Source organism: Mandrillus leucophaeus, unplaced genomic scaffold (assembly GCF_000951045.1).
Source record: "Mandrillus leucophaeus isolate KB7577 unplaced genomic scaffold, Mleu.le_1.0 Scaffold3, whole genome shotgun sequence".
In the NCBI taxonomy this organism is placed as follows: Eukaryota; Metazoa; Chordata; class Mammalia; order Primates; family Cercopithecidae; genus Mandrillus; species Mandrillus leucophaeus.
The window spans coordinates 2,777,856-2,801,600 of record NW_012103142.1 but is presented as its reverse complement, the minus strand read 5'-3'; the positions used below and the strand labels follow the sequence as shown (position 1 = coordinate 2,801,600).

Sequence of the window (23,745 nt, the reverse complement as noted above, 5' to 3'; positions counted from 1 at the left end):
AAAAAAAAAAAAAAAGGGAATCCCTCTCCCAACAAAATGGCATCTCCTTCTACTGCAGGGAACAGAACAGGGATGATTTTCAATGCATTTAGTGCAGAGGCAGGAAGATAATTAAAACAACTCATCAGGGGTAAATCTGTCTGGAGATGCTATGATTCTTCCCTCCCCCTATACCTGAGTTGCCATTCATCAGCCCCTCTTCAATTTCTTTCTCACCTGGCAGTTGAGAATGTCATAGAGAAGGTCATTCTTCTGTGCCAGGTAGCTCAGCAGTCGTACGGCTTGCACCTGAATAAAGGAAAGAGTAAAGCATGAGAAGGCAGGTGAGTCTGAGCCTGAGCAAGGAAGACATCAACCTCTGCTCCTCTCTCTAAGTGCTGTGCTAGGGCTGGTCAGCAAGGCAGGCCCTTGGCCATGGTCCTCAGGCACCTGTGCCAGGATGTAGTCTGACTGCAGGATCTCCATCAAGGCAGGCATCACCCGTCGCAGCTGTGGATGCACATAGTCGGGCAGCGGAAGGTTGTTGAGGAGTCTGAGGCCCGCAATGTGCAGTTCTGTGTCCCAGATGGTGGAGATCAGTTCGAGTACTTTGATGGAGTGTTCCTGGAGTGGGGGAGAACAAAAGGGCTTACTTTTACAGGTGATCACCACTATCCAGGTATCTGACTTTACTCTTCACTCTCCCCATGGATGTCCCCTGGGCCAAACCCAATAGACAATTCTCCCTAACTCTCAACATCATTTGACCCAATTACCCACTCCCACGCCTTGAAATTCTTTATTTGGCTTTTTTTTTTTTTTTTTTTTTTTTGAGATGGAGTTTTACTATGTCGCCCAGGCTGGAGTGCAGGGGCCGGATCTCAGCTCACTGCAAATTCTCCCTCACATCTTTTATTTTTTGCTTCTTCTCTTTCTATCATCCACTGTCTTCTTTTTTTTTTTTTTTTTTTTTTTTTTTTTATACAGACTTCTTTCCTAGCTCTTCTGCCCAACCTCCTCTTTTCTACCTTCCTCACTCCCGTACCGGTATCATCCAGACTCACAATGTTAAATACAATCCACATGCTGGTGATTCTCCCCTTTATGTCTCTAGCTCCAGCTATGTTGCCCCTCCCCTGAACTCCAGACTCATATGCAGCTGCCAATTCCACTTTTCTCCCTGAATGTCTAACAGAGCTCTCAGAGTTAACACGCTCCCCCATCCCCAGACCTGCTCCTTCTATAGCTTTCCCTGTCTCAGCTATGGGTTACACTTTCCTTCCAGTGGCTCATGCCAAAAATTGTTGGCATCAACTCCTTTCTTTCTCTCACACTCCTTTTCCAATCCTTCAGAAAATCCTGTAGGCACTACCTTCAAAATCTATCAAAATTCAAGCCACTTCTCCTCACCCCAACTTCTACCGCCCTCTTTCAAGCCACTGGCATCTCACCGGGATTTCTGCAATAGCCTCCTGTCTCCCTGCTTCCATTCTGCATCTACTTTCAGAGCAGCTGACATGTTAGACATGTCACTCCTCTGCTCAAGAGCCCCCATTTCATTCAGTGTAAAAGCTAAAGTCCTTACAGTGGCATACGGTCCAATGTGATCTGCCCTGCTCTCCCTACTATTTCTTGGACTCCATCTTTTCTTCTCTCCCTCATGACCAAGGTTCCCATCACAATGGCCTCTTACACATTCTGTGAACATGCCAGGTACACACCTGTCTTAGGGTGTTTGCGTAGGCTGTGCTCTCTGCTTAGCACACTCTATCCCCAGAGACTCACAACTCACTCTCACACCTCCTTTAAGACTTCATTAAAATGTTACCTTCTCAGTAAGGCCTTCTCTAACCACCCCCATCCCAGCCTTCCTTACCACCCCCCACTGTTATTTTATTTTTCTCTATAGCATTGTCATGTGTAACACACATTTTCGTTTTTTAAATTTTGTTTTTTATTATTTATTTATTTTGAGACAGTCTCACTCTGTTGCCCAGGCTGGAGTGCAGTGGTGCCATCTCGGGTCACTGCAACTTCCGCCTTCCGGGTAGAAGCGATTCTCCTGCCTCAGCCTCCTGAGTAGCTGGGATTACAGGTGTACACCACCGTGCTCAACTAATTTTTGTATTTTTAGTAGAGACGGGGTTTCGCCATGTTGGCCAGGCTAGTCTTGGACTCCTGACCTCAGGTAATACGCCCACCTCGGTCTCCCAAAGTGCTGGGATTACAAGGCATGAGCCACTGCACCCGGCCTTTATTTTGAAATGATTATAAATTTACAGGAAGTTGCAAAAATAGTACAGCGAGGTCCCAGTGCTCTTCACCCAGTTCTCCTCTATGGTCATATCTTGCATTATAGTACAATTTCAAAACTAAGAAATTGGTGTTGGTGCAATATGTGTGCATAGTTCTATGTCATTTCAGCACATGCATATATTTGTGTAACCACAACTGCAGCCAACAGATTATCCCACCAGAACTGTCCCATTGCCACAAAGATCTCTCTCAAGAGACCCCTTTAGAGTCACTCCCACCTGCTCCCCCAGCCCAAAGCCCAGGCAACCACTTGTGTTTTCCATCTCTATATATGACCCTTTAAGTTTGAGGATATTATATAAATGAAATCACACTTTATGTGATCATTTGAGATAGGCTTTTTTCACTCAGCATAATGCCCTTGAGAGCCATCCAAGTTGTTGTGCATATCAATATTACGTTTTTATTTTTATTACTAAGTAGCATTCCATGGTAATGGCTATACCAGTTTGTTTAACTATTCACCTATTGACAGACATTTTGGGTTGTTTCCAGTTTGGGTCTATTCCACATAAAACTGCTATCAACAATCGTGTACTGGTTTTTGTGCAGATATAAGTTTTCATTTCTCTAGGATAAATGCCCAAGAGTTCAACTGCTGGTTGGTAAATGTATGTTTAGTTCTGAAAGAAACTGCCAAACTATTTTCCAGAGTGGCTGCTGTACCATTTATATTCCCACCAGCAATATAGGAAAGATCCAGTTTTTCTATATCTTTGCCAGCATTTGATATTGTCACTAATTTTGATTTTAGATCTTCTAATAGGTGCACAGTAATATCTCAGCGTGGTCTTCACTGCATTTCCCTAATGGCTGGTGATATTACACATGGTTTCATGTGCTTATTTGCCATCCATATATTCTCTTCAGTGAAATATCTGTTCATGTCTTTTGCCCATTTCCTAATTGGACTGCTTGTTTTAACATTCAGGGTTGTTTTTGTTTTTGTTTTTAGATGTAGTCTCACTCTGTCACCCAGGCTCGAATGCAGTGGCGTGATCTCAGTTCACTGCAACCTCCACCTCCTAGGTTCAAGTGATTCTCCTGTCTCAGTCCCCTGAGTAACTGGGATTATAGGTGCCCACCGTCACACCTAGCTAGTTTTTGTATTTTTAGTAGAGACGGGGTTTCACCATGCTGGCCAGGCTGGTCTCAAACCCCTGACCTCATGATACACCGTGCCCAGCCTAATATTCAGTTTTGAAAGGACTTGATATAATTTAGCTGAGTCCTTTATCAGATATGCGATTTTCAAATCTACTCCCCCAGCCAGGCACGGTGGCTCAAACCTCTAATCCCAGCACTTTGGGAGGTCAAGGCAGGCGGATCATGAGGTCAAGAGACCGAGACCATCCTGGCCAACATGGTGAAACCCCATCTCTACTAAAAATACAAAAATTAGCCAGGCGTGGTGGTGCATGGCTGTAGTCCCAGCTACTCAGGAGGCTGAGGCAGGAGAATGGCGTGAACCCGGGAGGCGGAGGTTGCAGTGAGCCAAAATCACGCCACTGCACTCCAGGCTGGGTGACAGAGCAAGACTGCATCTCAAACAAACAAAAAAACAACAAAAAAACAAATATACTCTCCCAGTCTGCAGCTTTTTTCATCCTCTTAACAGGATCTTTCATGGAGCAAATGTTTTTAATTTTAATAAAGTCCAATGTATTGATTTTCCTTTTACAGATCATGTTTTTGGTGTCATGAACTCTTCACCAAACCCAACATCCCAAGAGATTTTCTTCTCCCTTTTTTTTTTTTTTTTTTTTGAGATGGAATCTCACTCCCATCACACAGGCTGGAATGCAGTGTCGTGATCTCGGCTCACTGCAACCTCTACCTCCTGGGTTCAAGTGATTCTCCTTCCTCAGCCTCCTGAGTAGCTGGGATTACAGGCCTCCTGGATTCAAGATTTTCTTCTTGAAAACTATATCACCCCTACCCAGTCTCCTTTATCCACTCCCCAACTTTTATTTTACTCCATGGCACTTACCACATGAAACACACTATATATTTTACTTATTTGTATATTGCTTGCCTTGCCATGTTAGAATATAAATTCCACAAGCACAGGGATCTTCCCTGTTCTGTTTACTGCTTTCTCTCCTGTACTTAGAGAGCGTGTTGGCACAAAGTGTTCAATATTACATTTATTGAGTGAATAAAGGGATCTTGGGTCCTAGGATGCAAGATGCGTGCAGGACGCGGTGGCTCACGCCTTTAATCCCAGCACTTTGCGCGGCCGAGGCAGGCAGATCACCTGAGCTTGGGAGTTTGGGATCAGCCTGACCAACGTGGAGAAACCCTATCTCTACTACAAATACAAAAAATTAGCCGGGTGTGGTGGCGCATGCCTGTAATCCCAGCTACTTGGGAGGCTGAGGCAGGAGAATCGCTTGAATCCAGGAGGCAGAGGTTGCGGTGAGCCGAGATCGCGCCATTGCACTCCAGCCTGGGCAACAAGAGCGAAACTCCGTCTCAAAAAAAAGTAAGATGCTTAGACCTAGAGGTATTACCAAAGACAGGTAACCTCACGAGCTGCACCTTTATGAGCCATGTAAGAAGTAAGCAAGAGTCCTGGAGTGGAAGTGAGCACTCCCATCAGTACCCTGCTCTTCCCTTCCCCCACCCCTCAAAAACCATGGAGACCTGCAGGACAGGCGGGAGTCAGCAAGTCTGGGACAGGGTTTTAGAATGAGGGAACAGCAGCAGGGGAGCATGTGAGAGCACAAAGCATGCATTGTACATTGCTGGGGTTAGGGCAAGGAGGTGCAGCCCATCACCAATCATGCACTTTATGCTGAGAGCCTTGAGGCAGACCCAAAGGGCCTGATGGTCCAAGAGCCCCCTAGAGGGAGTGGGCTGATTTAGGGAATGGGGTGAGCTCCATTTTGGATATGTTGGGTTAGAGAACTTGGAGGGCATCTAAGTGGATATGCCTAGTAGCAGCTGGCCATGGGGAAGGCAGGGGAGCCCACAGGCTGCAGAGATCCAGAAGGGCACAGCTAGATGGAAATTTAGACCAAGCAGTAACTACTTTCACCTGAAAAGGAACCAGGGGTCAGGCCCTCAGGAAAAAGACACTGGAGAAAAGGAAGAAAGGGGCTCAGGCTGCCTGCATCAGAATTTCCTGGAGGATTTGTGAAAAAGTTCTCCTGTTGAACTGAACTCTCTGGGCATGCAGTCCCAAAATCTTTGTTTTGTTTTTTGTTTTTTGTTTTTTGAGATGGAGTCTCGTTCTGTGGCCCAGGCTAGAGTGCAACGGTGCTATCTTGGCTCACTGCAAGCCTCCGTCTCCCGGGTTCAAGTGATTCTCCTGCCTCAGTCTCCTGGGTAGCTGGGATTACAGGCGCTCGCCACCACGCCTGGCTAATTTTTGTATTTTTAGTAGAGACAGTTTCACCACGTTGGCCAGGCTGGTCTCGAACTCCTGACCTCAGGTGATCTGCCCACCTCAGCCTCCCAAAGTGCTGGGATTACAGGCTTGAACCACCATGCCCAACCAAAATATTTGCTTTTAACAAGCTCTCCAGGTGATTATAATATGCTTGAGAATCACAACCTGAGCAGGCGTGGTGGCTCACACCTGCAATCCCAGCACTTTGCGAGGCTGAGGCGGGTGGATCACTTGAGCTCAGGAGTTTGAGACCAGCCTGAACAACATGGCAAAACCCCACCTCTACAAAAAGTACAAAAATTAGCCGAGTGTATTGATGCACGCCTGTAATCCCAGCTACTAGGGAGGTTGAGGTGGGAGGATCACTTGAGTCCTGGAGGTGGAGGTTGCAGTGAGCCAAGATCACACCACTGCACTTGAGAAGGCTGAGGGATAAGGCAGCAAGCAGAGATCTCTCCAGGTATATTTTTCTGTTTGTTTCTCAATCTGTTTTTATTCTTTTGTGTGTTTGCTTTTATTGATATATCATAGTTGTGCATATTTTGAGGATACATGTAAAGAGAAGTTTTTCCCCAAAAAAGTTTGATACCAAAAAGTAAAATGTGGATCACACACAGTGGCTCATATCTGTAATCCCAGCAGTTTGGGAGGCCCAGACAGGCAGATCACTTGAGGCCAGGAGTTTGAGACCAGCCCGATCAACATGGTGAAACCCTGTCTTTACTAAAATACAAAAAAATTAGCCAGGCGTGGTGGTGCACGCCTGTGATTCCAGCTACTCTGGAAGCTGAGGCACAAGAATTGCTTGAACCTGGGAGGCAGAGGTTGTAGTGAGCTGGGATCATGCCACTGCACTCCAGCCTGGGCAACAGAGCAAGACTCTGTCTTAAAAAAAAAAATGCGAAATTATCAAATGTTAGTGAGGTTATGACACAACAGAAAACTCGTGCAGGGCTGGTGGGGTGAAAATGGATACCACCCACCTGGAAAAGTTGGGCATACCCTTTGACCAAACCATTCCACTCCTGCGTACACACCCTGTAATCCTCTCAGGCACACAGGGAAATGAACACAAGAATGTTCACAGCACAATGTGAGTGTGACAAGCACCTGGAAACAATGCAAATGTCTACCAACGGGCAAGTGGCAGAGTGTCACGAAAGAGACTGCCATAGAGCGGTGAAAGAGACCCAGGCGGGAGGATCCCTTGAGCCCATGAGTTCAGGGCCAGCCTGAGAAACATAGTGAGGCCCCGTCTCTACAAAAAATACAAAAATTAGCCAGGCATGGTGGTGCACACCTGTAATCGTAGCTACTAGTGGGGCTGAGGTGGAGGATTGCTTGAGCCCAGGAAGTCAAGGCTGCAGTGAGCCAACATCGCGCCACTGCACTCTAGCCTGAGCAACAGAATGAGACCTGCCTAAAAAAAAAAAAAAAAAAAGAAGAAGGAGGCAGAGCTGCCCAACCACAGAACAGAAACCATCTACTTGCATGTACATGAAGCTTAAAAACATACCAGACTATATTTTACCTCTTTATTATCTGCTGTGCCCTGCTAGAATGTGCAAGGATACATACATATATGGTAAAACTACAAGGAAAATTCGGAACTGCTAAACAAAATGCAGGGCAATGACTGCCTCTGGTGGGGGAGGCAGCTGAGATGGGGGAGGGGGCTGTGCTCTATTTCTTGGCGTGGGCATGTTCTGTTTTATTGTTATTCCTTCTACCTTACACATATACGATATTTGCAAGTTTTACGTATTTTATTTGTTTTTAATTTGGGAGAGATAGACTATTTGCCAGGAAGAGATGTGGAGGTCAAGGAAGAGGTTTTTTGGTTTATGCTTTGTAAGATGGGAGGGGTCGGAGCCTACTGCGTGCTGACGGGGAGCATAAGCAATCAGAGAGGCCCTTAAGGAAGGGGTGGGAGGCAGGATTGAGACTATCACTGGCCACAGACCAGGAGAAAGCCATTTTTTCATGGCAGCAGCAGGAAAGCAGGGAGGATGGGTGTGGATACTATAAGTTTGGGGGTATAATAGCAGGGAAAGGGGGAAGTGACATGTGGTATTTTACATTTTCTCTATGGAGAAATGGAGAAGGTATCCGTGGCCCTGACACCAACCTCCGATTAACACAGCCACAGGGGATGGAGTATAAAAAATACATCTGATCTTTGTCCCTAGTTCCAGGAACAGAGCTCCTGAAACCTTTGGAATTTCCTGAGTGACAGCAGTGTCCTTTGTTACTGCAAACCAACCCTTTTTGGTCACAACAGAGCTTATGCTAATGAAGTGACTCCAGGCAGGGCCCTTGGATAGCTTCTGGTTACCAGAAAGACCAAGGCATGATTAGAAGGTTGGGATTTTCAGCTTCGCTCCCAACTTCTGGGGAGGGGTGAGCAGCTGGACATGATTTAATTCATCAAGACTACATAATAAAAACCTCTAATCAATGGAGTTCAAAGAGCTTCCTGGTTGTTGAACACGTGGAGGTACTGGGAACAGCAGGGCGCTCCTGAAGTGGGCCTGTGGCAGGCCTCCATAACAACTGTTTCAGTGCTGACTGCGTGGTTAAGTTAAATGTTCAAAGCCAGTGCCGTTACACAAAGGCTGGGATGTAACAAAAGCCCACCAAGAGTTTTGCTTAGGCCTTTCCTGGACCTTAAAGCATGACAACATAACGAAGGAATTCTTAATGGTACCCATTCAGGATTAAACAAGTTTTACTGGGGGTCTGAGGAAGCTCCCCAGGCCTCCACAAACAAGTTTATTGGGGGTCTGAAGGAATTCCTCAAAACTCCTTCATTTAGCAGGAAACAAAATAAGGGTAATCACCTCAGCACCTGGACCCATTTAGATTAAGTAAATTTACTGAGGCTTCAGAGGAAGGTCTTTAGGACTCAGACCTTAGTTATAGATTAAAAGAAGTTAATCACTTATGTCTTTAGATAAATGCACACTTACACATAGACATATAGCTTAGAAGGTAACAAGCTCTGAAAAACTTTGTAATTTTGAGTTGGTCTGGCGATAATGTCCAGGCCTTCTCCCTGTAACCGGTTACAGAAATAAAAACTCTCTTCCTCCCCAGTTCATCTGCATCTCGTTATTGGGCCACGAGCAATAGCAGCCCGACCCTCAGTTTGGTCTGGGAACAGGCCTGGAAGCTCCGTCCCTGACACCCTGCCCTATGTGTCTCCTCCATTTGGCTGTTCCTGAGTTGTGTCCTTTATTGAAAAACAGTAGCAGTAAGTAAAGTACTTTCCTGAGTTCTGGGAGCCATTTTAGCAAATTACTAAATCTAAAAAGGGAGTTGTGGGAACCCCCGAATTCATAGCGGACCAGCCGGAAGTCAGACCTATGACTGGTACCTGAAGTTGGGGGGAAGTCTTGGGGGACTCAGCACTTAACCTGTGAGGTCTGCTCTAAACTATGGATAGTGTCTGAACTGAATTGAATTGTTGAACACCCAGCCAGTGTTGGGAATTGGTTGGTGTCAGAAAAACGTGGCAGTGGCAGTAGCAGGGAGCTTGTGGGGTAGCGGGGGTCCTTCTATTTGGGGTGGAGAGATACCACTAGTGCCTCAATTCAGTTTCATCCTGAAATTCAAAGGCCTTCATGACCCTGCTGGGAATCTGACCACCATTTTCCCACCTATTTCTGGGTTACAAATTCACACCCAAACAAACTTCCGGAATATGCCCATTTATCCTATGGCAATTAAAGGACTTAAGGACTATAGGCATCCTGCGTGCCCCACCACTCATCCCTAGGCTCACCTGGATTTTAAGCCTGAATTTTCTGATGCCAGAGAAAGCTTTAAGTGTATTCAGAGCTTGGGTTTTGACACTGTTGTCCTTGTCATCCAGCATGTAGCCCAGCAACACGATGTCATCCGTAGTACAAGCAGAGGCCTGGAGTATGTGGGGAGAGATGGAAGAGGCAGGAGAAGCGGGTGTTCTGGGCCCACTGACCCCCACGTCACCAAGATCCCTCAGCACACCCCTCCCACTATCAGCCAGAGAGAGGTCCCAGGATACAGTCTGGCCATTCCAGGGGCAGGGATCGGCCGTAACCCCCAGGGGCCGGGCCGGCTAGGGGGGACCTCCTGCTTCCCTTCCCTCACCTCAGCCTCCAGCAAGTACACACAGCGAGTGATACTGTGCAGGATCATGCTCTTGGCGTACTCATCCTGTTTGCACTCCAAAGAGTTGAGGAGCCTCCGGAGCTCACCCGAGTCCCGCCCGTGCCGCTCTCGTTCGACTGCCAGGCCTAGACAGCCACCCCAGCCCAGTTTAGGCTGTGGACTCAGAAGTGATGAAAGAATGGGGTTGGGAAGTGGGGGACAGGGACCTGGGGACAAGGCTGTCTTGCCTTTTCTTTCTTTTTTTTTTTTTTTTTGAGACGGTGGCGCGATCTCGGCTCACTGCAAGCTCTGCCTCCTGGGTTCATGCCATTCTCCTGCCTCAGCCTCCTGAGTAGCTGGGACTTCAAGTGCCTGCCACCACGCCCAGCTAATTTTTTTGTATTTTTTAGTAGAGACGGGGTTTCACCGTGTTAGCCAGGATGGTCTCGAGCTCCTGGTCTCAAGCTCCTGACCTCATGATTCGCCCACTTCGGCCTCCCAAAGTGCTAGGATTACAGGCGTGAGCCACCGCGCCCGGCCTTGCCTTGCCTTGCCCTTTCGGAGAAGCCTTCTCGCCATATGCAGGACCACCATGTACAGTTGAACGAATGTTTACTGCACAAGGGCACCCTATCTAATGTGGTATTGTCCATAACGTACCATCATAGATTTGTCCATTTACTCTAACAACTGTCTGGCATTTGGCGGTAACAAGTAGTATTTTATCATAACCCGTATATGGTAATGATCTTCCAGTAGATGGCAATAAAGAGTCTTGCAGAAGGGGCTCATTTTCCTACTCTGCACAAAAGAACATGTGGACTAGTGGAAGCTCTGGGCATATAGTAAGTCCTCCAATTTTCCCTTTCCTTAAAGCCTCAAGTTCCTGGGGCAGAAAATGCGGGGAGCTGCTGACACCAAGTTTCCGAGAAGTGGAATCCTGCGAGCCAGAGGAAATGTAGCATTTGGAGACCTGCGAGATGAGTCTGAGGATCCACTTGAGTGAGATCCAGGGACCCTGAGCTAGCATCTCTAGCAGGGCCTTGCCTAGGATGCTGTAGGGTGGGCTTGAGGAAGGTGGAGAAGAGAAAGACAAAGGAAAGAGGAACTTGGAGGCGTCACCTTTGGGCCCTCCCACAGCAGAGGCCTCGGGAGCAGGTGCCTCCTGGGGCAGAGCCCTCTCCCCAGGGCCCGGACACTCACGGGCGATGCAGATGGGTGAGTTGGTACAGAGGGGCGGTTTGCATTTTATGCCGGCCTTGATGGCCTTGTAGAGCAGGTAGATCGCCCCGGCGCCTGTGGCCAGGCTCACTACACTTTTGCGGATGTCCAGTTGCCCCAGGTATTGGGGGATGCTCTTGCCCATGACTTCAGTGTTGCCCTGGGCCCGGGTGAGAGCTAGGCCCAAGGCACCTATGGGGGGCCTTCCGGAACCAGAACTCTGGCAGGGTCAGGAACCAGGGTACCAGAATTGGAACCCAGGCAACAAAGGAAACTGGGGAGATGATGGGATGGAGGGTAGTGGTCAGGAAATGGGGCAGCCAGGGGTGCTTGAGAACAGATGGAGCCAGTCACAGTGGCCCACACCTGTAATCCCAGCACTTTGGGAGGCCGAGGTGGGCGGATCACTTGAGGTCAGGAGTTCGAGACCAGCCTGGCCAATATGGTGAAACCTCGTCTTTACTAAAAATACAAAAAAATTAGCCAGGCATCATGGCATACACATGTAATCCCAGCTACTCAGGGGACTGAGGCAGGAGAATCACTTGAGCGTGGGAGGTTGAGGTTGCAGTGAGCCGACATGCCACTGTACTCCAGCCTAAGCAACAGAGCAAGACTCCATTTCAAAAAAAAAAGAGAAGATTCTGCTTTAGAGACCACAGGAGATGAAACATAAGACGGAAGGGGAATAAAAGGGGAGAGGGCAGAAGGGTCCTTCACATCCCCTCTTCCTTAAGGTGGGGCTCCAGTAGGTAGTGCCAGAGGCTGCCCTTCTGCCATTAGAGGGCAGCAGAGGTCCATTTCTGGGCTGAGCCCTTAGGGCATTTCTGGGAGGGGCGTTTGGGGTATGCCTATTGACAACCCTGTTCCTTTTCTTTCCGGGCCTTCCCATCTGTGATCGCTCCACCCGAGATCTACCCCTGGGCCTTAGGGTGTTTCTTCAGGTAGGGTTCCCTCCCTGCATCAGAGGATGAAAAGGAGGGGAGCATCTTAGAAAGCATGCACAGACTCTGAGGCAAATCCACCCTTTTCCAGCATCTGCGCGTTGCCCTAAAGTTTACCTGTTTGATAAAAAGCTCTTGAGGACAGCAACCTTTGCATCTCCAGCCTAGAATCTTGTACTTAGCAGGTGGTTTAAGTCATGTTCTACCATTCTTTAAGGACTTGGGGGCAGAACAATGACAGTGCCTAGTAACTGGGGCTCCAGACCCATCTAACCAGAGTGACCTTGGAGGAGAAAGGATTGCCTTTGCCTTAGTCTGTTTCTGCATTTGTAACCTAAAGGGATTCAGATTTACCATTGTAAAACTCAAAGATTAAAATGTGAGTAAGTCTGTGCCTTTCAGCTAAATCTGGAAGTACCAACTCTCAGCCTCCCCAGAAGTACAATGAGGCTGGAGTCAGAAGATGCCACCACCCCAGAGGATATGAGCCTACCTGTGGAGGCCTTGATCCCCACCACTAGGATGGGGCAGGTGAGACCAGACCCTTCCCTCTTCCCCACCATGGTCTCCCTACACCCTCTGACCCCACTCTCTGTCACAGAACAGGCAAGTGGCCAGCTCCAAACTAGGGTGACGCCCACAGCCAGTGCTGAGCATGCTGCACCAGAACAGGTGTTCACCCACCTGGCCCTGAGCCCTTTTTTGGGAGAACGGGGACAGAAGGCTCTGAGTCCTGGGCTGCACCCAGGATGGAAGGAGGTAGAGAAACAGGCAAACAGCATATCCAATGATGCCATGGCCAGCCAGGCCTGCCCACTCAGAGCCTTGGCCCAGTACACCCCAGGCGGCAGGCGGGGAACAAGCAACACTCCTGGGTGGCCATTCTCTTCCCGTCCTCATGCCTCCTCAAGGGTCATTCCTGGCACTCCACTCAGCCCCAAGGTGGATGACTGCATGAACTCCCTGCGGTGAGGGGTGAGTAGAAGCCCACGAAGCCCCCCTACTGCCATGCAACCCCATCGCATCTCCACTGAACTCTGGGCAGAAAACGGCTGCCTGATGGGAGCTGTCATTTAGGTTCCAAGACTACTTTGGTGGATCTGAGAATAAATTCCTCAAGGCAATGTCCTTGCTCTGCCCTTCTCCAGGGTGGGACCCAGAGTTACTGGCCCCTCCATCCCATGGAGCTGATTCTGCAACCCTCACTTCCTAAGCACATGTAAGGCTCACCTGTTCTTTAAAGACCTGCAAAAAGTGTTCTTTCTTGGCTGCAACCTAACTCCCTCCTGCTACACCTAAGGCCCATTTCTTCTGGTTCTGCCCTCAAATGATTCAGAGAGATTAGAGGCAGAGTTATTCCTAGAGTGACATTTTTACTAGTCCACAGTACAACAAAAAAAGACAATGGAATATCTATTTGTTGGCATAAAGTCCATTGACCATCTTTTCTTGGGAATAATTGTTTTCCTTCTTCTTTTTTTTTTTTTTTCTCTTTTTTGAGACAGGGTCTCACTCTCTCACCCAGGTTGGAGCTCAGTGGTGTGATATTGGTTCACTGCAACCTCTGCCTCCCAGACTCAAGCAATCCTCTCGCCTCAGCCTTCCAAGTAGCTGGGACTACAGGCATGCGCCACCACACCGGGCTAATTTTTTGTATTTTTGGTAGAGACAGGGTTTTGCCATGTTGCCCAGTCTGGTCTCGAACACCTGAGCTCAGGCAATCCATCCGCCTTGGCCTCCCAAAGTGCTGGAATTACAGGCATGAGCCACCGTGCCTGGCTGGGACTAACAGATTCAGATGATGTCATTCCTATTTTGAGAATTAAAATGTATTTATTAGGTCAGGCGTGGTGGCTCACACTTGTAGTCTCAGCACTTTGGGAGGCTGAGGTGAGTGGATCTCTTGAGCCCAGGAGTTTCGAGCCTGGCCTGGGCTCAAGCAAAACACCCCTCTACAAAAAATACAAAAATTAGTTCAGCATGGTGGTGCATCTCTGTAGTCCCAGCTACTCTGGAGGCTGAGGCGGTAGGACTGCCTGAACCTGGGAGGCAGAGGTTGCAGTGAGCTGAGATCACACTACTGCACTCCAGCCTGGGTGACAGAGCCAGACTCTGTCTCAAAAAAACAGAAGTATTTTCTTTAATGATGGTGATAATAGATGGTAGGTACGTTCTGTGTGCTCTTAGGGAGCATAAATTAAAAGCTGCAGCTCTTTATGGGAACCTGGCTTTCACTTGTTTTCTTGCTTTTTCTGTCAAATCCAGAAATCTGGAACCACTGGTTAAAGAGAAGTCTGAGAGCCAAAATACACACAGCCAGCTGTGAGTTACTTACCTGCCTTACCCAGGAAAAGGACATGGGCTGCTCAAGCACACACCTCTTTGCCATCTATGCCAGCATTTTTACCTTCAAGGCCGATGTTCTCATCATGTTAAGTACATTTGAGTTTAGTAAATAAGTACGGGTTCTAGCCAGGGTTCAAAACCAGTTCAGGGCAGGGCGCGGTGGCTCAAGCCTGTAATCCCAGCACTTTGGGAGTCGGAGACAGGCAGATCACAAGGTCAGAGTGGCCAGCCTGGCCAACATGGGGAAACCGCGTCTCTACTAAAAAATACAAAAATTAGCTGGTGATGTGTACCTGTAATCCCAGCTACTCAGGAGGCTGAGGCAGAACTGCTTGAACCCACGAGGCGGAGGTTGCAGTGAATCGAGATCGCACCACTGCACTCCATCCTGGCAACAGAGGGAGACTCCGTCTCAAAACCAGTTTAGTCGCGGATTTAGCTTTGTGGTCTCCTTGTGCCTCATTTTCCCCACCTGTAAAATAGAAACAATAAGACTTACTTCATGGGATTGTGAGGATTAAGTAAAGCACTTGGAACAGTGCCCAGCACACAGAGCTCAACAAATGTTGACTATAATCCTAATTATCTCCGCAGGTTTCACCTGGACAACATGTGGGGTGTGGGCAGGCAGTGAGAACACAGATGGTAGCCCTCAATGCATCCCAGCCTGAAAAGCACATGAGTCAGCCCTTCCTTCCACTTACCCACTACCTCTCACGCTAGTCGTTGTCTTTTTTTTTTTTTTTTTTGAGACGAGTCTGGCTCTGTCTCCCAGGTTGCAGTGCAGTGGCGCCATCTCGGCTCACTGCAAACTCGGCCTCCCAGGTTCGAGCAATTCTTGTGCCTCAGCTTGCCGAGTAGCTGGAACTACAGGCGTGCACCACCGCGCCTGGTTAATTTTTGTATTTTTAGTGGACTGGATTTCACCATTTCGGCCAGGCTGGTCTCGAACTCCTGCTCTCAGGTGATCTGCCTGCCTCGGCCTCTCAAAGTGCTGGGATTACAGGCGTAAATCACCACACCAGACCTCCCTGGTCTTCTTAAAGTGAATCAATCCGAATTCCTGCAATCCATGTAACTGCTTTGAGTGACTCTGGAACCCTCTTTGAAGCCCCCACAAATACCTAAAAGAGGAGCAGGAGCGCTACAACACTAAACTGTGTTTCTAAGAACCATCCAACTACCTGTGGAACCCTAAGGCCCCTTCCTCATTCTCTTTACCAATATCCTGGCAATGGTTGTTTGAGCCTAGTTAATGACAGAAGCTCCAGCCAGATGCTGTTGGGGGTCCTCTACGAAAAGACACCGCCATTCCCGAGGATGATACTGCAGCGGCCCAGTACTTGTGCGCATAGAAGCTAAGGGGAAAATGCCCTACCCTAAACTCCAGTGAAAAGCCCTTTGCAGTCCGACAGGCTTGCATTCACATCCCAGCAGTGTGGGGTTTGGACAAATTCCATAATCTGAGTCTGTTTCCTCTTCTAGAACGCGAGTCTATGAATTCCTGTCTACTGCCTGGAAGTGCCGCTGTCAGGACTGACTAAGATAATGAGTGTACTTTCGGTGCACAGGGGACGCTCAACACGTGCGAGCTTCCCTTGCAGAAAACCAAGAGATGAAAGGCTGGGGGCCGCCCCTGCCTTGACGTGCATCCCATACTCCGAGATCATCTCTCCCCAGCTAGCGCTTACTCCTGCCCAGGAACCAGATCCTGGGGCCTCCGGGTAGCTCCGGCTAAGGCGCGGGAAGCAGAGGGGGCCAGCGCCCCCAGAGGAGGAGGTTGGGGGGGAAGGAGGCCGCGCCTTTCCCCGCCCCGGGCCTCCCCCCGTCTTGCTCTCCCTCCCCGGACTACCTCCTCCCCCCGCGCGCATCCGGCGACGGGCACAGGATGTTCTTTCGCTCCCGTCCCCGCTCCGCCCCCGCTCTCACTTTCTCTTCGCTCCCCTCCCCCACTCGCGCCGCGCCCGGCGCCGGCACCTAATTTAACTCTTTCTCTCCCGCGCTCGGCGGCGCCTGTGCGCCTCCTGGGCGGGGGTCCCATCCTTCCCGCCCGCCCCCCAGGACGTGGAGCGAGGGGGCTGCCCGGGAAGGGGCGGGCCTGAGCTGAGCGCTGGGCCCAGGTTCTCAGGATCCTTTAGCCCGCAGCTGGTGGAGAGGGCTCACCGGGATCCGGCACTCTAGAACCCCCGCTAGTTCACCCGGGTAAGGGTGGGGGTGGAGATGGGTACCCACACTCGAGACAGCTGCGCGCCCAAGAAAGGCGGCCAGGCGGGCTTAGATGCTGGCCCGGCGGGGGGCGAGTAGGGTCAAGGGCCACCAACCTCATCCTCCCCCCAGGTTCGGATGCGGAGGGGCCCAGGGCACCAGCAGAGGATGGAGAGAGGCCACGCCCCTCGGCGACGTCACTGATGTCAAGGCAACCGGGGGCGGGACGGTGGGCTACTGAAGGGCAGACCTCAGGGAATTAAGGCTGCCGGTGGCTCTGGGACGGGGTGGGGGCGCAGCAGGGGCGGGCTTTTCAATTTGCTTCAGTCAATGATGTCCAAAAAACGGAGTGAGGGTCAGCTTCTGTTCGCTCTTTGATTCAACAGGCATTTATTGAGCGTTATGCTTGGGGCTGTGCTTAGGCACTGGGATATTGCGTGCCATCCGAACCCTGCCAGTTGTTGTGAACTACGGTAGGGTGGCTCTGCGTCCCTGGAACGGACGTAATTCTTAACAGTGCCCCTTTTCAAGTTTAAAGTGTCCCAGTAGGGGCAGTAGTTAAGGAACACCTTTCTCCCAATTCAGAAAAGGCTCCAACCATACGGGGAAGGAATATAAACTATTCGGTACAACAGGCACTTTCCTGGTGCTTTGTATTCTCTGTAATTTTTGCCCCTCATTCTGCAAAACGAGTGTCACTAGCGACTTTTACAGACAAGAAACTGGCTCAGAGAGGTTAAGAGACTTACCCAGGGCCAAACAGCTAAATGTTGGAACCAGGATCCAGACCCAAGTTTTATGTGCCCTCCAAAGTATTTCGTGCCTGCTTCTCAAAATAAGTAGATGATGTCAAATGAATAAAAGACACTGTCCCTGCCATTAAAAAGCCTACAGCCTATGGGAGAAGAGATTTAAAATACTGCAGGACATAACTAAGCAATAAAACATAAAAAAGATTAGGTGGGGCACGGTAGCTCACTCCTGTAATCCCAGCACTTTGGGAGGCTGAGGCGGGTGGATCACCTGAGGTCAGGAGTTTGAGACCAGCCTGACCAATATGGTGAAACCCCGTCTCTACTAAAAATGCAAATATTAGTTGGGCGTGGTGGTGTTCAACTGAAGTCCCAGCTACTCGGGAGGCTCAGATAGGAGAATTGCTTGAACTGGGGAGGCAGAGGTTGCAATGAGCTGAGATCGCCCCACTGCACTCCACCCTGGGCGACAGAGCAAGACTCAATCTCAAAAAAAAGAAAAAAAGAAAGGAAAAGATTAAAGGCAGCTCACAGGCTCAGAGGGAAGCCACTAGTTATGCCACTCTCCTTTCCACATTCTGCCCTCCTCTGTGGTTTTGTCTCTTACTGAACAGGGACTCCTAGCAGGCATCTGCCCTCATTCTACTCTGCACCCAAGATTTTGCAGTTGGTATTTGCCACAACCTTCCTGATATTAACTTGGATGTCGGCCTCTCCCTTCCCCATCAGCTCCCCACCTCCAGCCACCTAAGATTTTGGGGAAATGAAAAACAGTGGCCCTTCAAAACAAAAGGGCCCCAGTGAGCATTGGGAAGCCAATAGGCTTGATGGGACTGGGGAGACCAAGGCAGGAGAGAGAATCGGAACGGTGGAAAGGGAACACCACCAAATGGACGGGTCACTTGAGGAACATTTGCTGCCCTCCTGCTGTGCAGGAGGCACTGCACTCAACCCTGTGGCCTGGACATGCCATGAGTGAATTCAGGTCCCATCTCACAAAGAATACACAGGTTAGCTAGTGTACTCACTGTGCTTGGTTGAGGAGTCTGAAGTTGATAACATACACAATAAATGATGTTTGAGAAAGATTATTCCAGCAGGGTGTGTAGGAGGAAGGAAAAAGAAAGGACAGTGTGGCAGCTGCTGTGAGAATTTGGGCCAAAGGTGGAATCTATGGGGCTGGAGGGGAAAGGGTGAAGGAGAAAAGTAATGAACAAACAATATATTTTGAAATAAAAGCAACAAAGGGAAGAATTTGATAAGATATCAGACATAAGGATGATGAAGGAGAGAAAGTAGTTAAACATTAATCTACCTTTGCAGTGAGTTTCAGGACTGGGAGGGTCATGGTGGGCAATGGGGAGGAGCTGGTGTGAGGGACATGAATATGAGTTCAGTCACTTCTAGGCCATGTAAGGGCAGGTGTCCCGTAGGTGACTGGACTTGGAGATAGGGAAGTCCAGAAGAGCAGTGGGCTGCTGTCTGAGAGTGTCCCTGTCATAGCCTCGAGCAATCATTGACCTGGGATCACGGACAGATTTCAAGCATCAGGAAGAAGGTGGGAGTAGATGGCAGTGAAGGTGCCTCCCAACTGGGAGATGCAGTGTGCATTGGCTGGGTGAGAGCCTGTGTGGGAAGTGTGATGTATGTATGGGAAGGGGGTCCACGGCTCAGGCCTGTGTTGGCATCTTTAGCCACAGAGGGTGCCAGAGATGCCATCAGATGGCAGGAGGCCCAGGTAAGGCACTTCAGCAGCCTGAGGTCCCTCCCCTAGGCCCACCCTCAAAGGCCCTGGAGCCCAGGCCTATGCTGCCTGCCAGGGCCTTTCCCGGAACCACTCCTCCCCGCCTGCCCTGGCACTCTCCAGGCACAAAGCATCCCTCAGGGCACTGCGCAGCACCCCAGGAAGCTGGGACGTGGGACAGGTCCCCATCCCCAGGAAGAGCCCTGCTCTGGGCTGCTGTCATAATCACAATGGCCCCACAAGACGCCAGGAGACAGCATAGGGACAGCATAAGTCCCCAGTGGGGACCCCAAATGGGACCCCATTTCCCCTGCATAGAGGTGGAAGGAGGAGCTTTGTGGCTAGGTGGCAGGATTCCTGGGTCTTTATTGTGGTTTGGGGGTGGGGGCAGAAAAGCAGGGTCTCAGGCTTCAAAACACCACACCACCTGCCTGTTCCTCCCTCCCAGGAGGAAATCTTCAGGGGCCTTGTGGTTTTGAGGGGAGGGGGCAGGAAGAGACTCTGAACTCTGGGTCAGCTGAGGACAGAGATAGGGGAGATCCTCTTGCCCTATGTCCCACTTTTCTCCTAGGATCCTCTTCCTCGGCTCCCTACTCCGCCACTACCCCAGAACAAACTCCTACCTCTGTTTGCAACTAAGAGTTACATCCCCCATGCCAAGACCTTCTGAGGCGTCCCAGAGGGGTGAGGTTTGGGGAAAACAGAACATGTACACAGCAGCTGTGTGCCTGGCCACACCTGTCGGGTGGGGTGAGGAGAGTGCTCCTCCCAGGTGGGCAGAGCCTGCTGCGCTCAGGCTGGGGGCTGGGAGACGCTTTAATACAGGGGCTAGATGGCAGAGAGATGCGCAAACCGGCCACGTGGAGGTCCAGCGCGGTAGGCTCGGGCGCAAGCAGAGGAGCGGGCCGTACGCTCGCCCCTCCCGTTCCAGGGAGCCGCCGAGTGCCGGGTCGTCGCTGACCGCAGGCTGCAAGAGCGGTTGATCTGGTGAGCGAGCACACCCACTTACCCAGCTGCTGAGTCAGGCTGTTCTCGCTCGCGCTCGCCCGCCCGCCCGCCCGCTCGGGACATTGTGTTCCAGCCCCGGCGCGCTGGCAGCGGGCCCAGGCGCTCACACCAGCCTCCTCGCCCTGTTTGTGCTCGCGGCTTGCGCTCGGCGCGCAGCCTCCCGGCCGCCGCAACCATGCGATTGCACGCTGGGGCAGGGGCTGGCCAGCAACCTCCGGGGTGCGCGTGGGCCCCACAGCCCTGCCCACTCACCGGCCTTGGAGCACCCAGGCCTAGCCATCCCCCATTTGCCCCTGGTTGGGTACCCCAGGCTTGGGTGGCGCCTGGATTAGCACAGCTGGGGGAGGGAGCAGGTGTGGGGAGCTCTACGAGCAGAAGGAGCCACCCAGGCTGCCGCCAGCGCTCTCCAGCGCTCAGTCCGTGCCTCTCCAGCGCTCAGTCCAGGAGGCAAGAGGAGGATAGCTGGAGCTCGCCAGCCCCAGACTTGCGAGACCTGGGACGCAGTCATGTGACAACGGAAGCCCGTGTTGAGGGGGCCAATTCAAGCAATCCCCAGGAGGAGCCTCCCCTTTCCTAGCCTCCCTTCCCTGATCCTTCACAGCAGCCTGGAACACGGAGACTCCAGGGATTCCCGGGGCTGGCAAACCAAGCCTAGCCCTTTTGGACGGTTTGGGAAATCCCTGGCAGGACGCCGGGAGTAGGGAGAGCCCAGACACTGGCGGGTGGGTGTGGACGACAGGGTGGAAGAAGGGCAAGGCCAAGGAAGACGACCCCAAGCTGACCCTGGAATCTGACCCTTCCCTGTGTTTAGCTCCAAACCCCCGGTTTATTCAGAGCCACGTTTTCTCCTTACCCATCCTTCTGTGGAAAGACATCACTAAGTGCTGGTCCTAAAGATCCCACTGTCTCCAAACCAGGGAGGGGACAAAGCATTTATATAACACGTCTGCCATGAGGAAGGCTCTGTGTTGGGTCCTGCTAGAGAATGTCACTATGAGGTTAAGACACAGTCCTGAAGTCCTTTGTTCTCTCTCCTTCCCACCTCCACAGTTTGCTGTGCCATTTCTCATGCCAGGAGTGCCCGTCCTCCCTGTCTACCCATCTCTGCTGCTCCAGTTCATAAAGCTTCCTTGAAACAGTGCCAGCCAAATCTGATTCCCATCTCCTCTGAACGCCCAGCACACTCAGTTTGTACCTTTCTCACGGCACAGCGTGTGGCCTGTCTCATATTCTAGCGATCTGTTTACTAATCCTGTTCTTCTAGCCAGATTAGAAAGTCCTTGAGGCAGAAACAAAGTCTGCTTCTTCTTTGAGCCCTCTCCTCTACTGCCCCTGCCTCCCGCCACCATTCCAACTCATCCCCCACAGGCCAGGCTCGGCACCGGAGTTCATGTTCAATAAATATTGGGTGTATTGAAATGATATCCTCCCCTTGGGCAATTGAAGAGACAAACACACTGCATGTTAGGTTAAATAATAACCCAAGCCAGCAGGTGGTGAGTACCAAATGTGTGTAATAGCTATAGGGACTCAGAAGAAAGAAGGTGGTGATATGGGAGAAAGATCCCAGGAGGTTCTAGGCCTTGAGCTGTGTGTGTGTGTGTGTGGAGGAGGAGGAGAGGGGAGGGGTGGATGTGACTCATTCTGGTTGACATCACCACAAAACAACCTCCACGCTAGGCACTTCACATGCATTATCTCTAATATTTAAGGTTGGGGGGATAGGATTGGGAGGCTTGGAGGGGACGGTGCCCAAGCCAGGCCCGCCTTCCCAAAGCCAACCAGAGCACAGAGGCAGCCTTGGATCTGGGCTCCCCACTCTCAGTCCCTGGGCCCTGTCTGTTCTCTGGCCTGCCACTCCTACATACTACACCCAAGAGAGCTGCCCAGCACTGCCTAGTTCTGGATGCACTTTGGTCCCACCCTGGTGAACAACTGCCTGTGTGACCTTGGACAAGGCACTTCCTCGCCGTCATCTGTGCCTCTCTTGCAGCCCTTACAGGCTGTGACTTCCAGCCAGTATCCAAGTGATGTTTGCCGCCTTTCCGGGTGTCACCTAGGCTGCTGTGGCTGTCTGCACCCCACATTCCCCCAAACACCCCATGCATACACACTTATTGCTCCTTCCCAGTCTGGAGCTGCTGAGAGGAACAGGGTACAGAGTGTGAGCAGGGATGGTAGGTTTCCTGTGGTTGCAAAAGGAACATCAGGACTTTCCCTGCGGTGCCCCGAGCTGTGGGAGAAGTGGGGGAGGAGGAGGCAGGGCCAACCTCGAAGGAACCTCTGCTCTCTTCCCTCCCCTTTTTAGTGCTCACAGCTCTCAAAAAGGCTGGTACAGTTTGTTACGCTGGGGCCGGAATGTACCGTGTGTTTCATATGGCCTCTGTCCAGTCCTACACTGGCCGCTTTATATTTATACTTCCTTCTTTAGCTGTGGCATCCTGCTGTCAGTTACCCCTACTCTCATCTCCCCATCTTCCACTTGGGCTCCCCAACCCCCCATGGATCAAGAAATGAGTCTCCTGCTTCCCACTCCCAGTCTTTAGGTTCTAAACTCTTGCTGGGGGTGGAAGGGTGAGGTGCAGAGAGACCCTGTAGAAGTTAAGACTCCAGAAGGGTGAAGTCCCCAGTCCTTTCTCCCATTACCCAGCCTTGAAACTGCCTCTGAAGCTGTGGAATCTCCACACCAGGTCTGGAGTTTCTCTGGACCCTTGAGGCTGATCCCTCTCCCCTTGCTAGCCTTGTTTCCCAAGCATTTTAGCAATATTCCTGAGCCCAGCTAGACAAGCCCAGTGACAGCACTATGTAAGTTGCCTCCAAAAGCTTGGCAGACCTGGTAATCACAGATCCTTCCTTGTCAGTCACAGAGAACAGAGGCAGAGGTGGGGGCCTGGCGGCAGGGAGGGGAATCTACCTATACTGTCACCCGCAGGAGTCACACATTCCTAATGGAATTTGACGCTTGATGATTTCTGAATGATTTTCTGAGTTGTGACCAGTTTAATCTCCTCAAAGTGGCTTAGATATTGAGAGACTAATATGTTTATGATCTGGCCTTCCTCCCACAGGAGCATGGGATATAATTATTCACATCGATGGCTAATCTTGATTGCTTATATGGAGAATTATCTCTGCACAGCAACCCCCACCAGTGTTTGGAACGCAAAGACTGTGGCGCAGGAGACTCACTACTAGACCCATGGTTGAGGTTCAGGTCTTTATTTACAGGATCTCATTTACTCCTCAGAACAATTCTGGGGTGTGGATGCTATGGTTAGCCCTCTTTGACAGTTAAGGAAACTGAGGCTCAGAAAAACAACAGAGCTCAGCTGAGATTCACACTCAGGTCTGTCTGACACCAAAGCCAGCACTTTTTTTTTTTTTTTGAGACAAGGTCTCACCCTGTTGCCCAAGCTGGAGTACAGTGGGGAGATCATGGCTCACTGCAGCCTCAACCTCTGGGGCTCAAGCAATCCTCCCACCTCAGCCTCCTGAGTAAATGTCCCAAGTAGCTGGGATTACAGGTGTGTACCATCACACCTGGCCAAAGCCCGCACTTCAAAATAGTCTTTGAGTTTGCTCAGATTATGTACCTAAAATGCAAATCCTCCATTTCTCAAGCCTCCAGTCTTACTCCCTCCTCCCTTCAAATGAAGGAGAATTCTGCCTCCTTGGAGCTCCTACATGCCTTGAGGCGTGATCTAA

General features: G+C 50.6%; 2 protein-coding genes across 5 annotated transcripts in view; one reads left to right on the top strand and one right to left on the bottom strand.

The window, feature by feature from the left end:
* The window catches only part of ARMC12 (armadillo repeat containing 12), a 12,887-nt gene extending 1,630 nt beyond the window's left edge, over positions 1–11,257 (bottom strand). For 2 of the 3 annotated variants that reach the window (XM_011986570.1, XM_011986571.1), the window contains exons 1-5: positions 11,024–11,257; positions 9,821–9,966; positions 9,474–9,608; positions 430–603; positions 217–288 (exon numbers count right to left, since the gene is read on the bottom strand). In XM_011986570.1, coding sequence (XP_011841960.1) covers positions 217–288; positions 430–603; positions 9,474–9,608; positions 9,821–9,966; positions 11,024–11,186 — 690 coding nt within the window. In that variant the 5' untranslated portion in view covers positions 11,187–11,257. Of the gene's footprint in view, positions 1–216; positions 289–429; positions 604–9,473; positions 9,609–9,820; positions 9,967–10,942 lie in introns of all 3 variants that reach the window. The other variant, XM_011986568.1, reaches the window with a different exon arrangement.
* An 8,383-nt stretch (positions 11,258–19,640) lies between these two features.
* Positions 19,641–23,745, top strand: part of FKBP5 (FK506 binding protein 5) — a 201,464-nt gene continuing 197,359 nt past the window's right edge. Inside the window, exon 1 of one of the 2 annotated variants that reach the window (XM_011986566.1) lies at positions 19,641–19,716. The gene's annotated coding sequence lies outside the window, so the exon portion shown is untranslated. Of the gene's footprint in view, positions 19,717–19,849; positions 20,020–23,745 lie in introns of those variants that run through there. The other variant, XM_011986567.1, reaches the window with a different exon arrangement.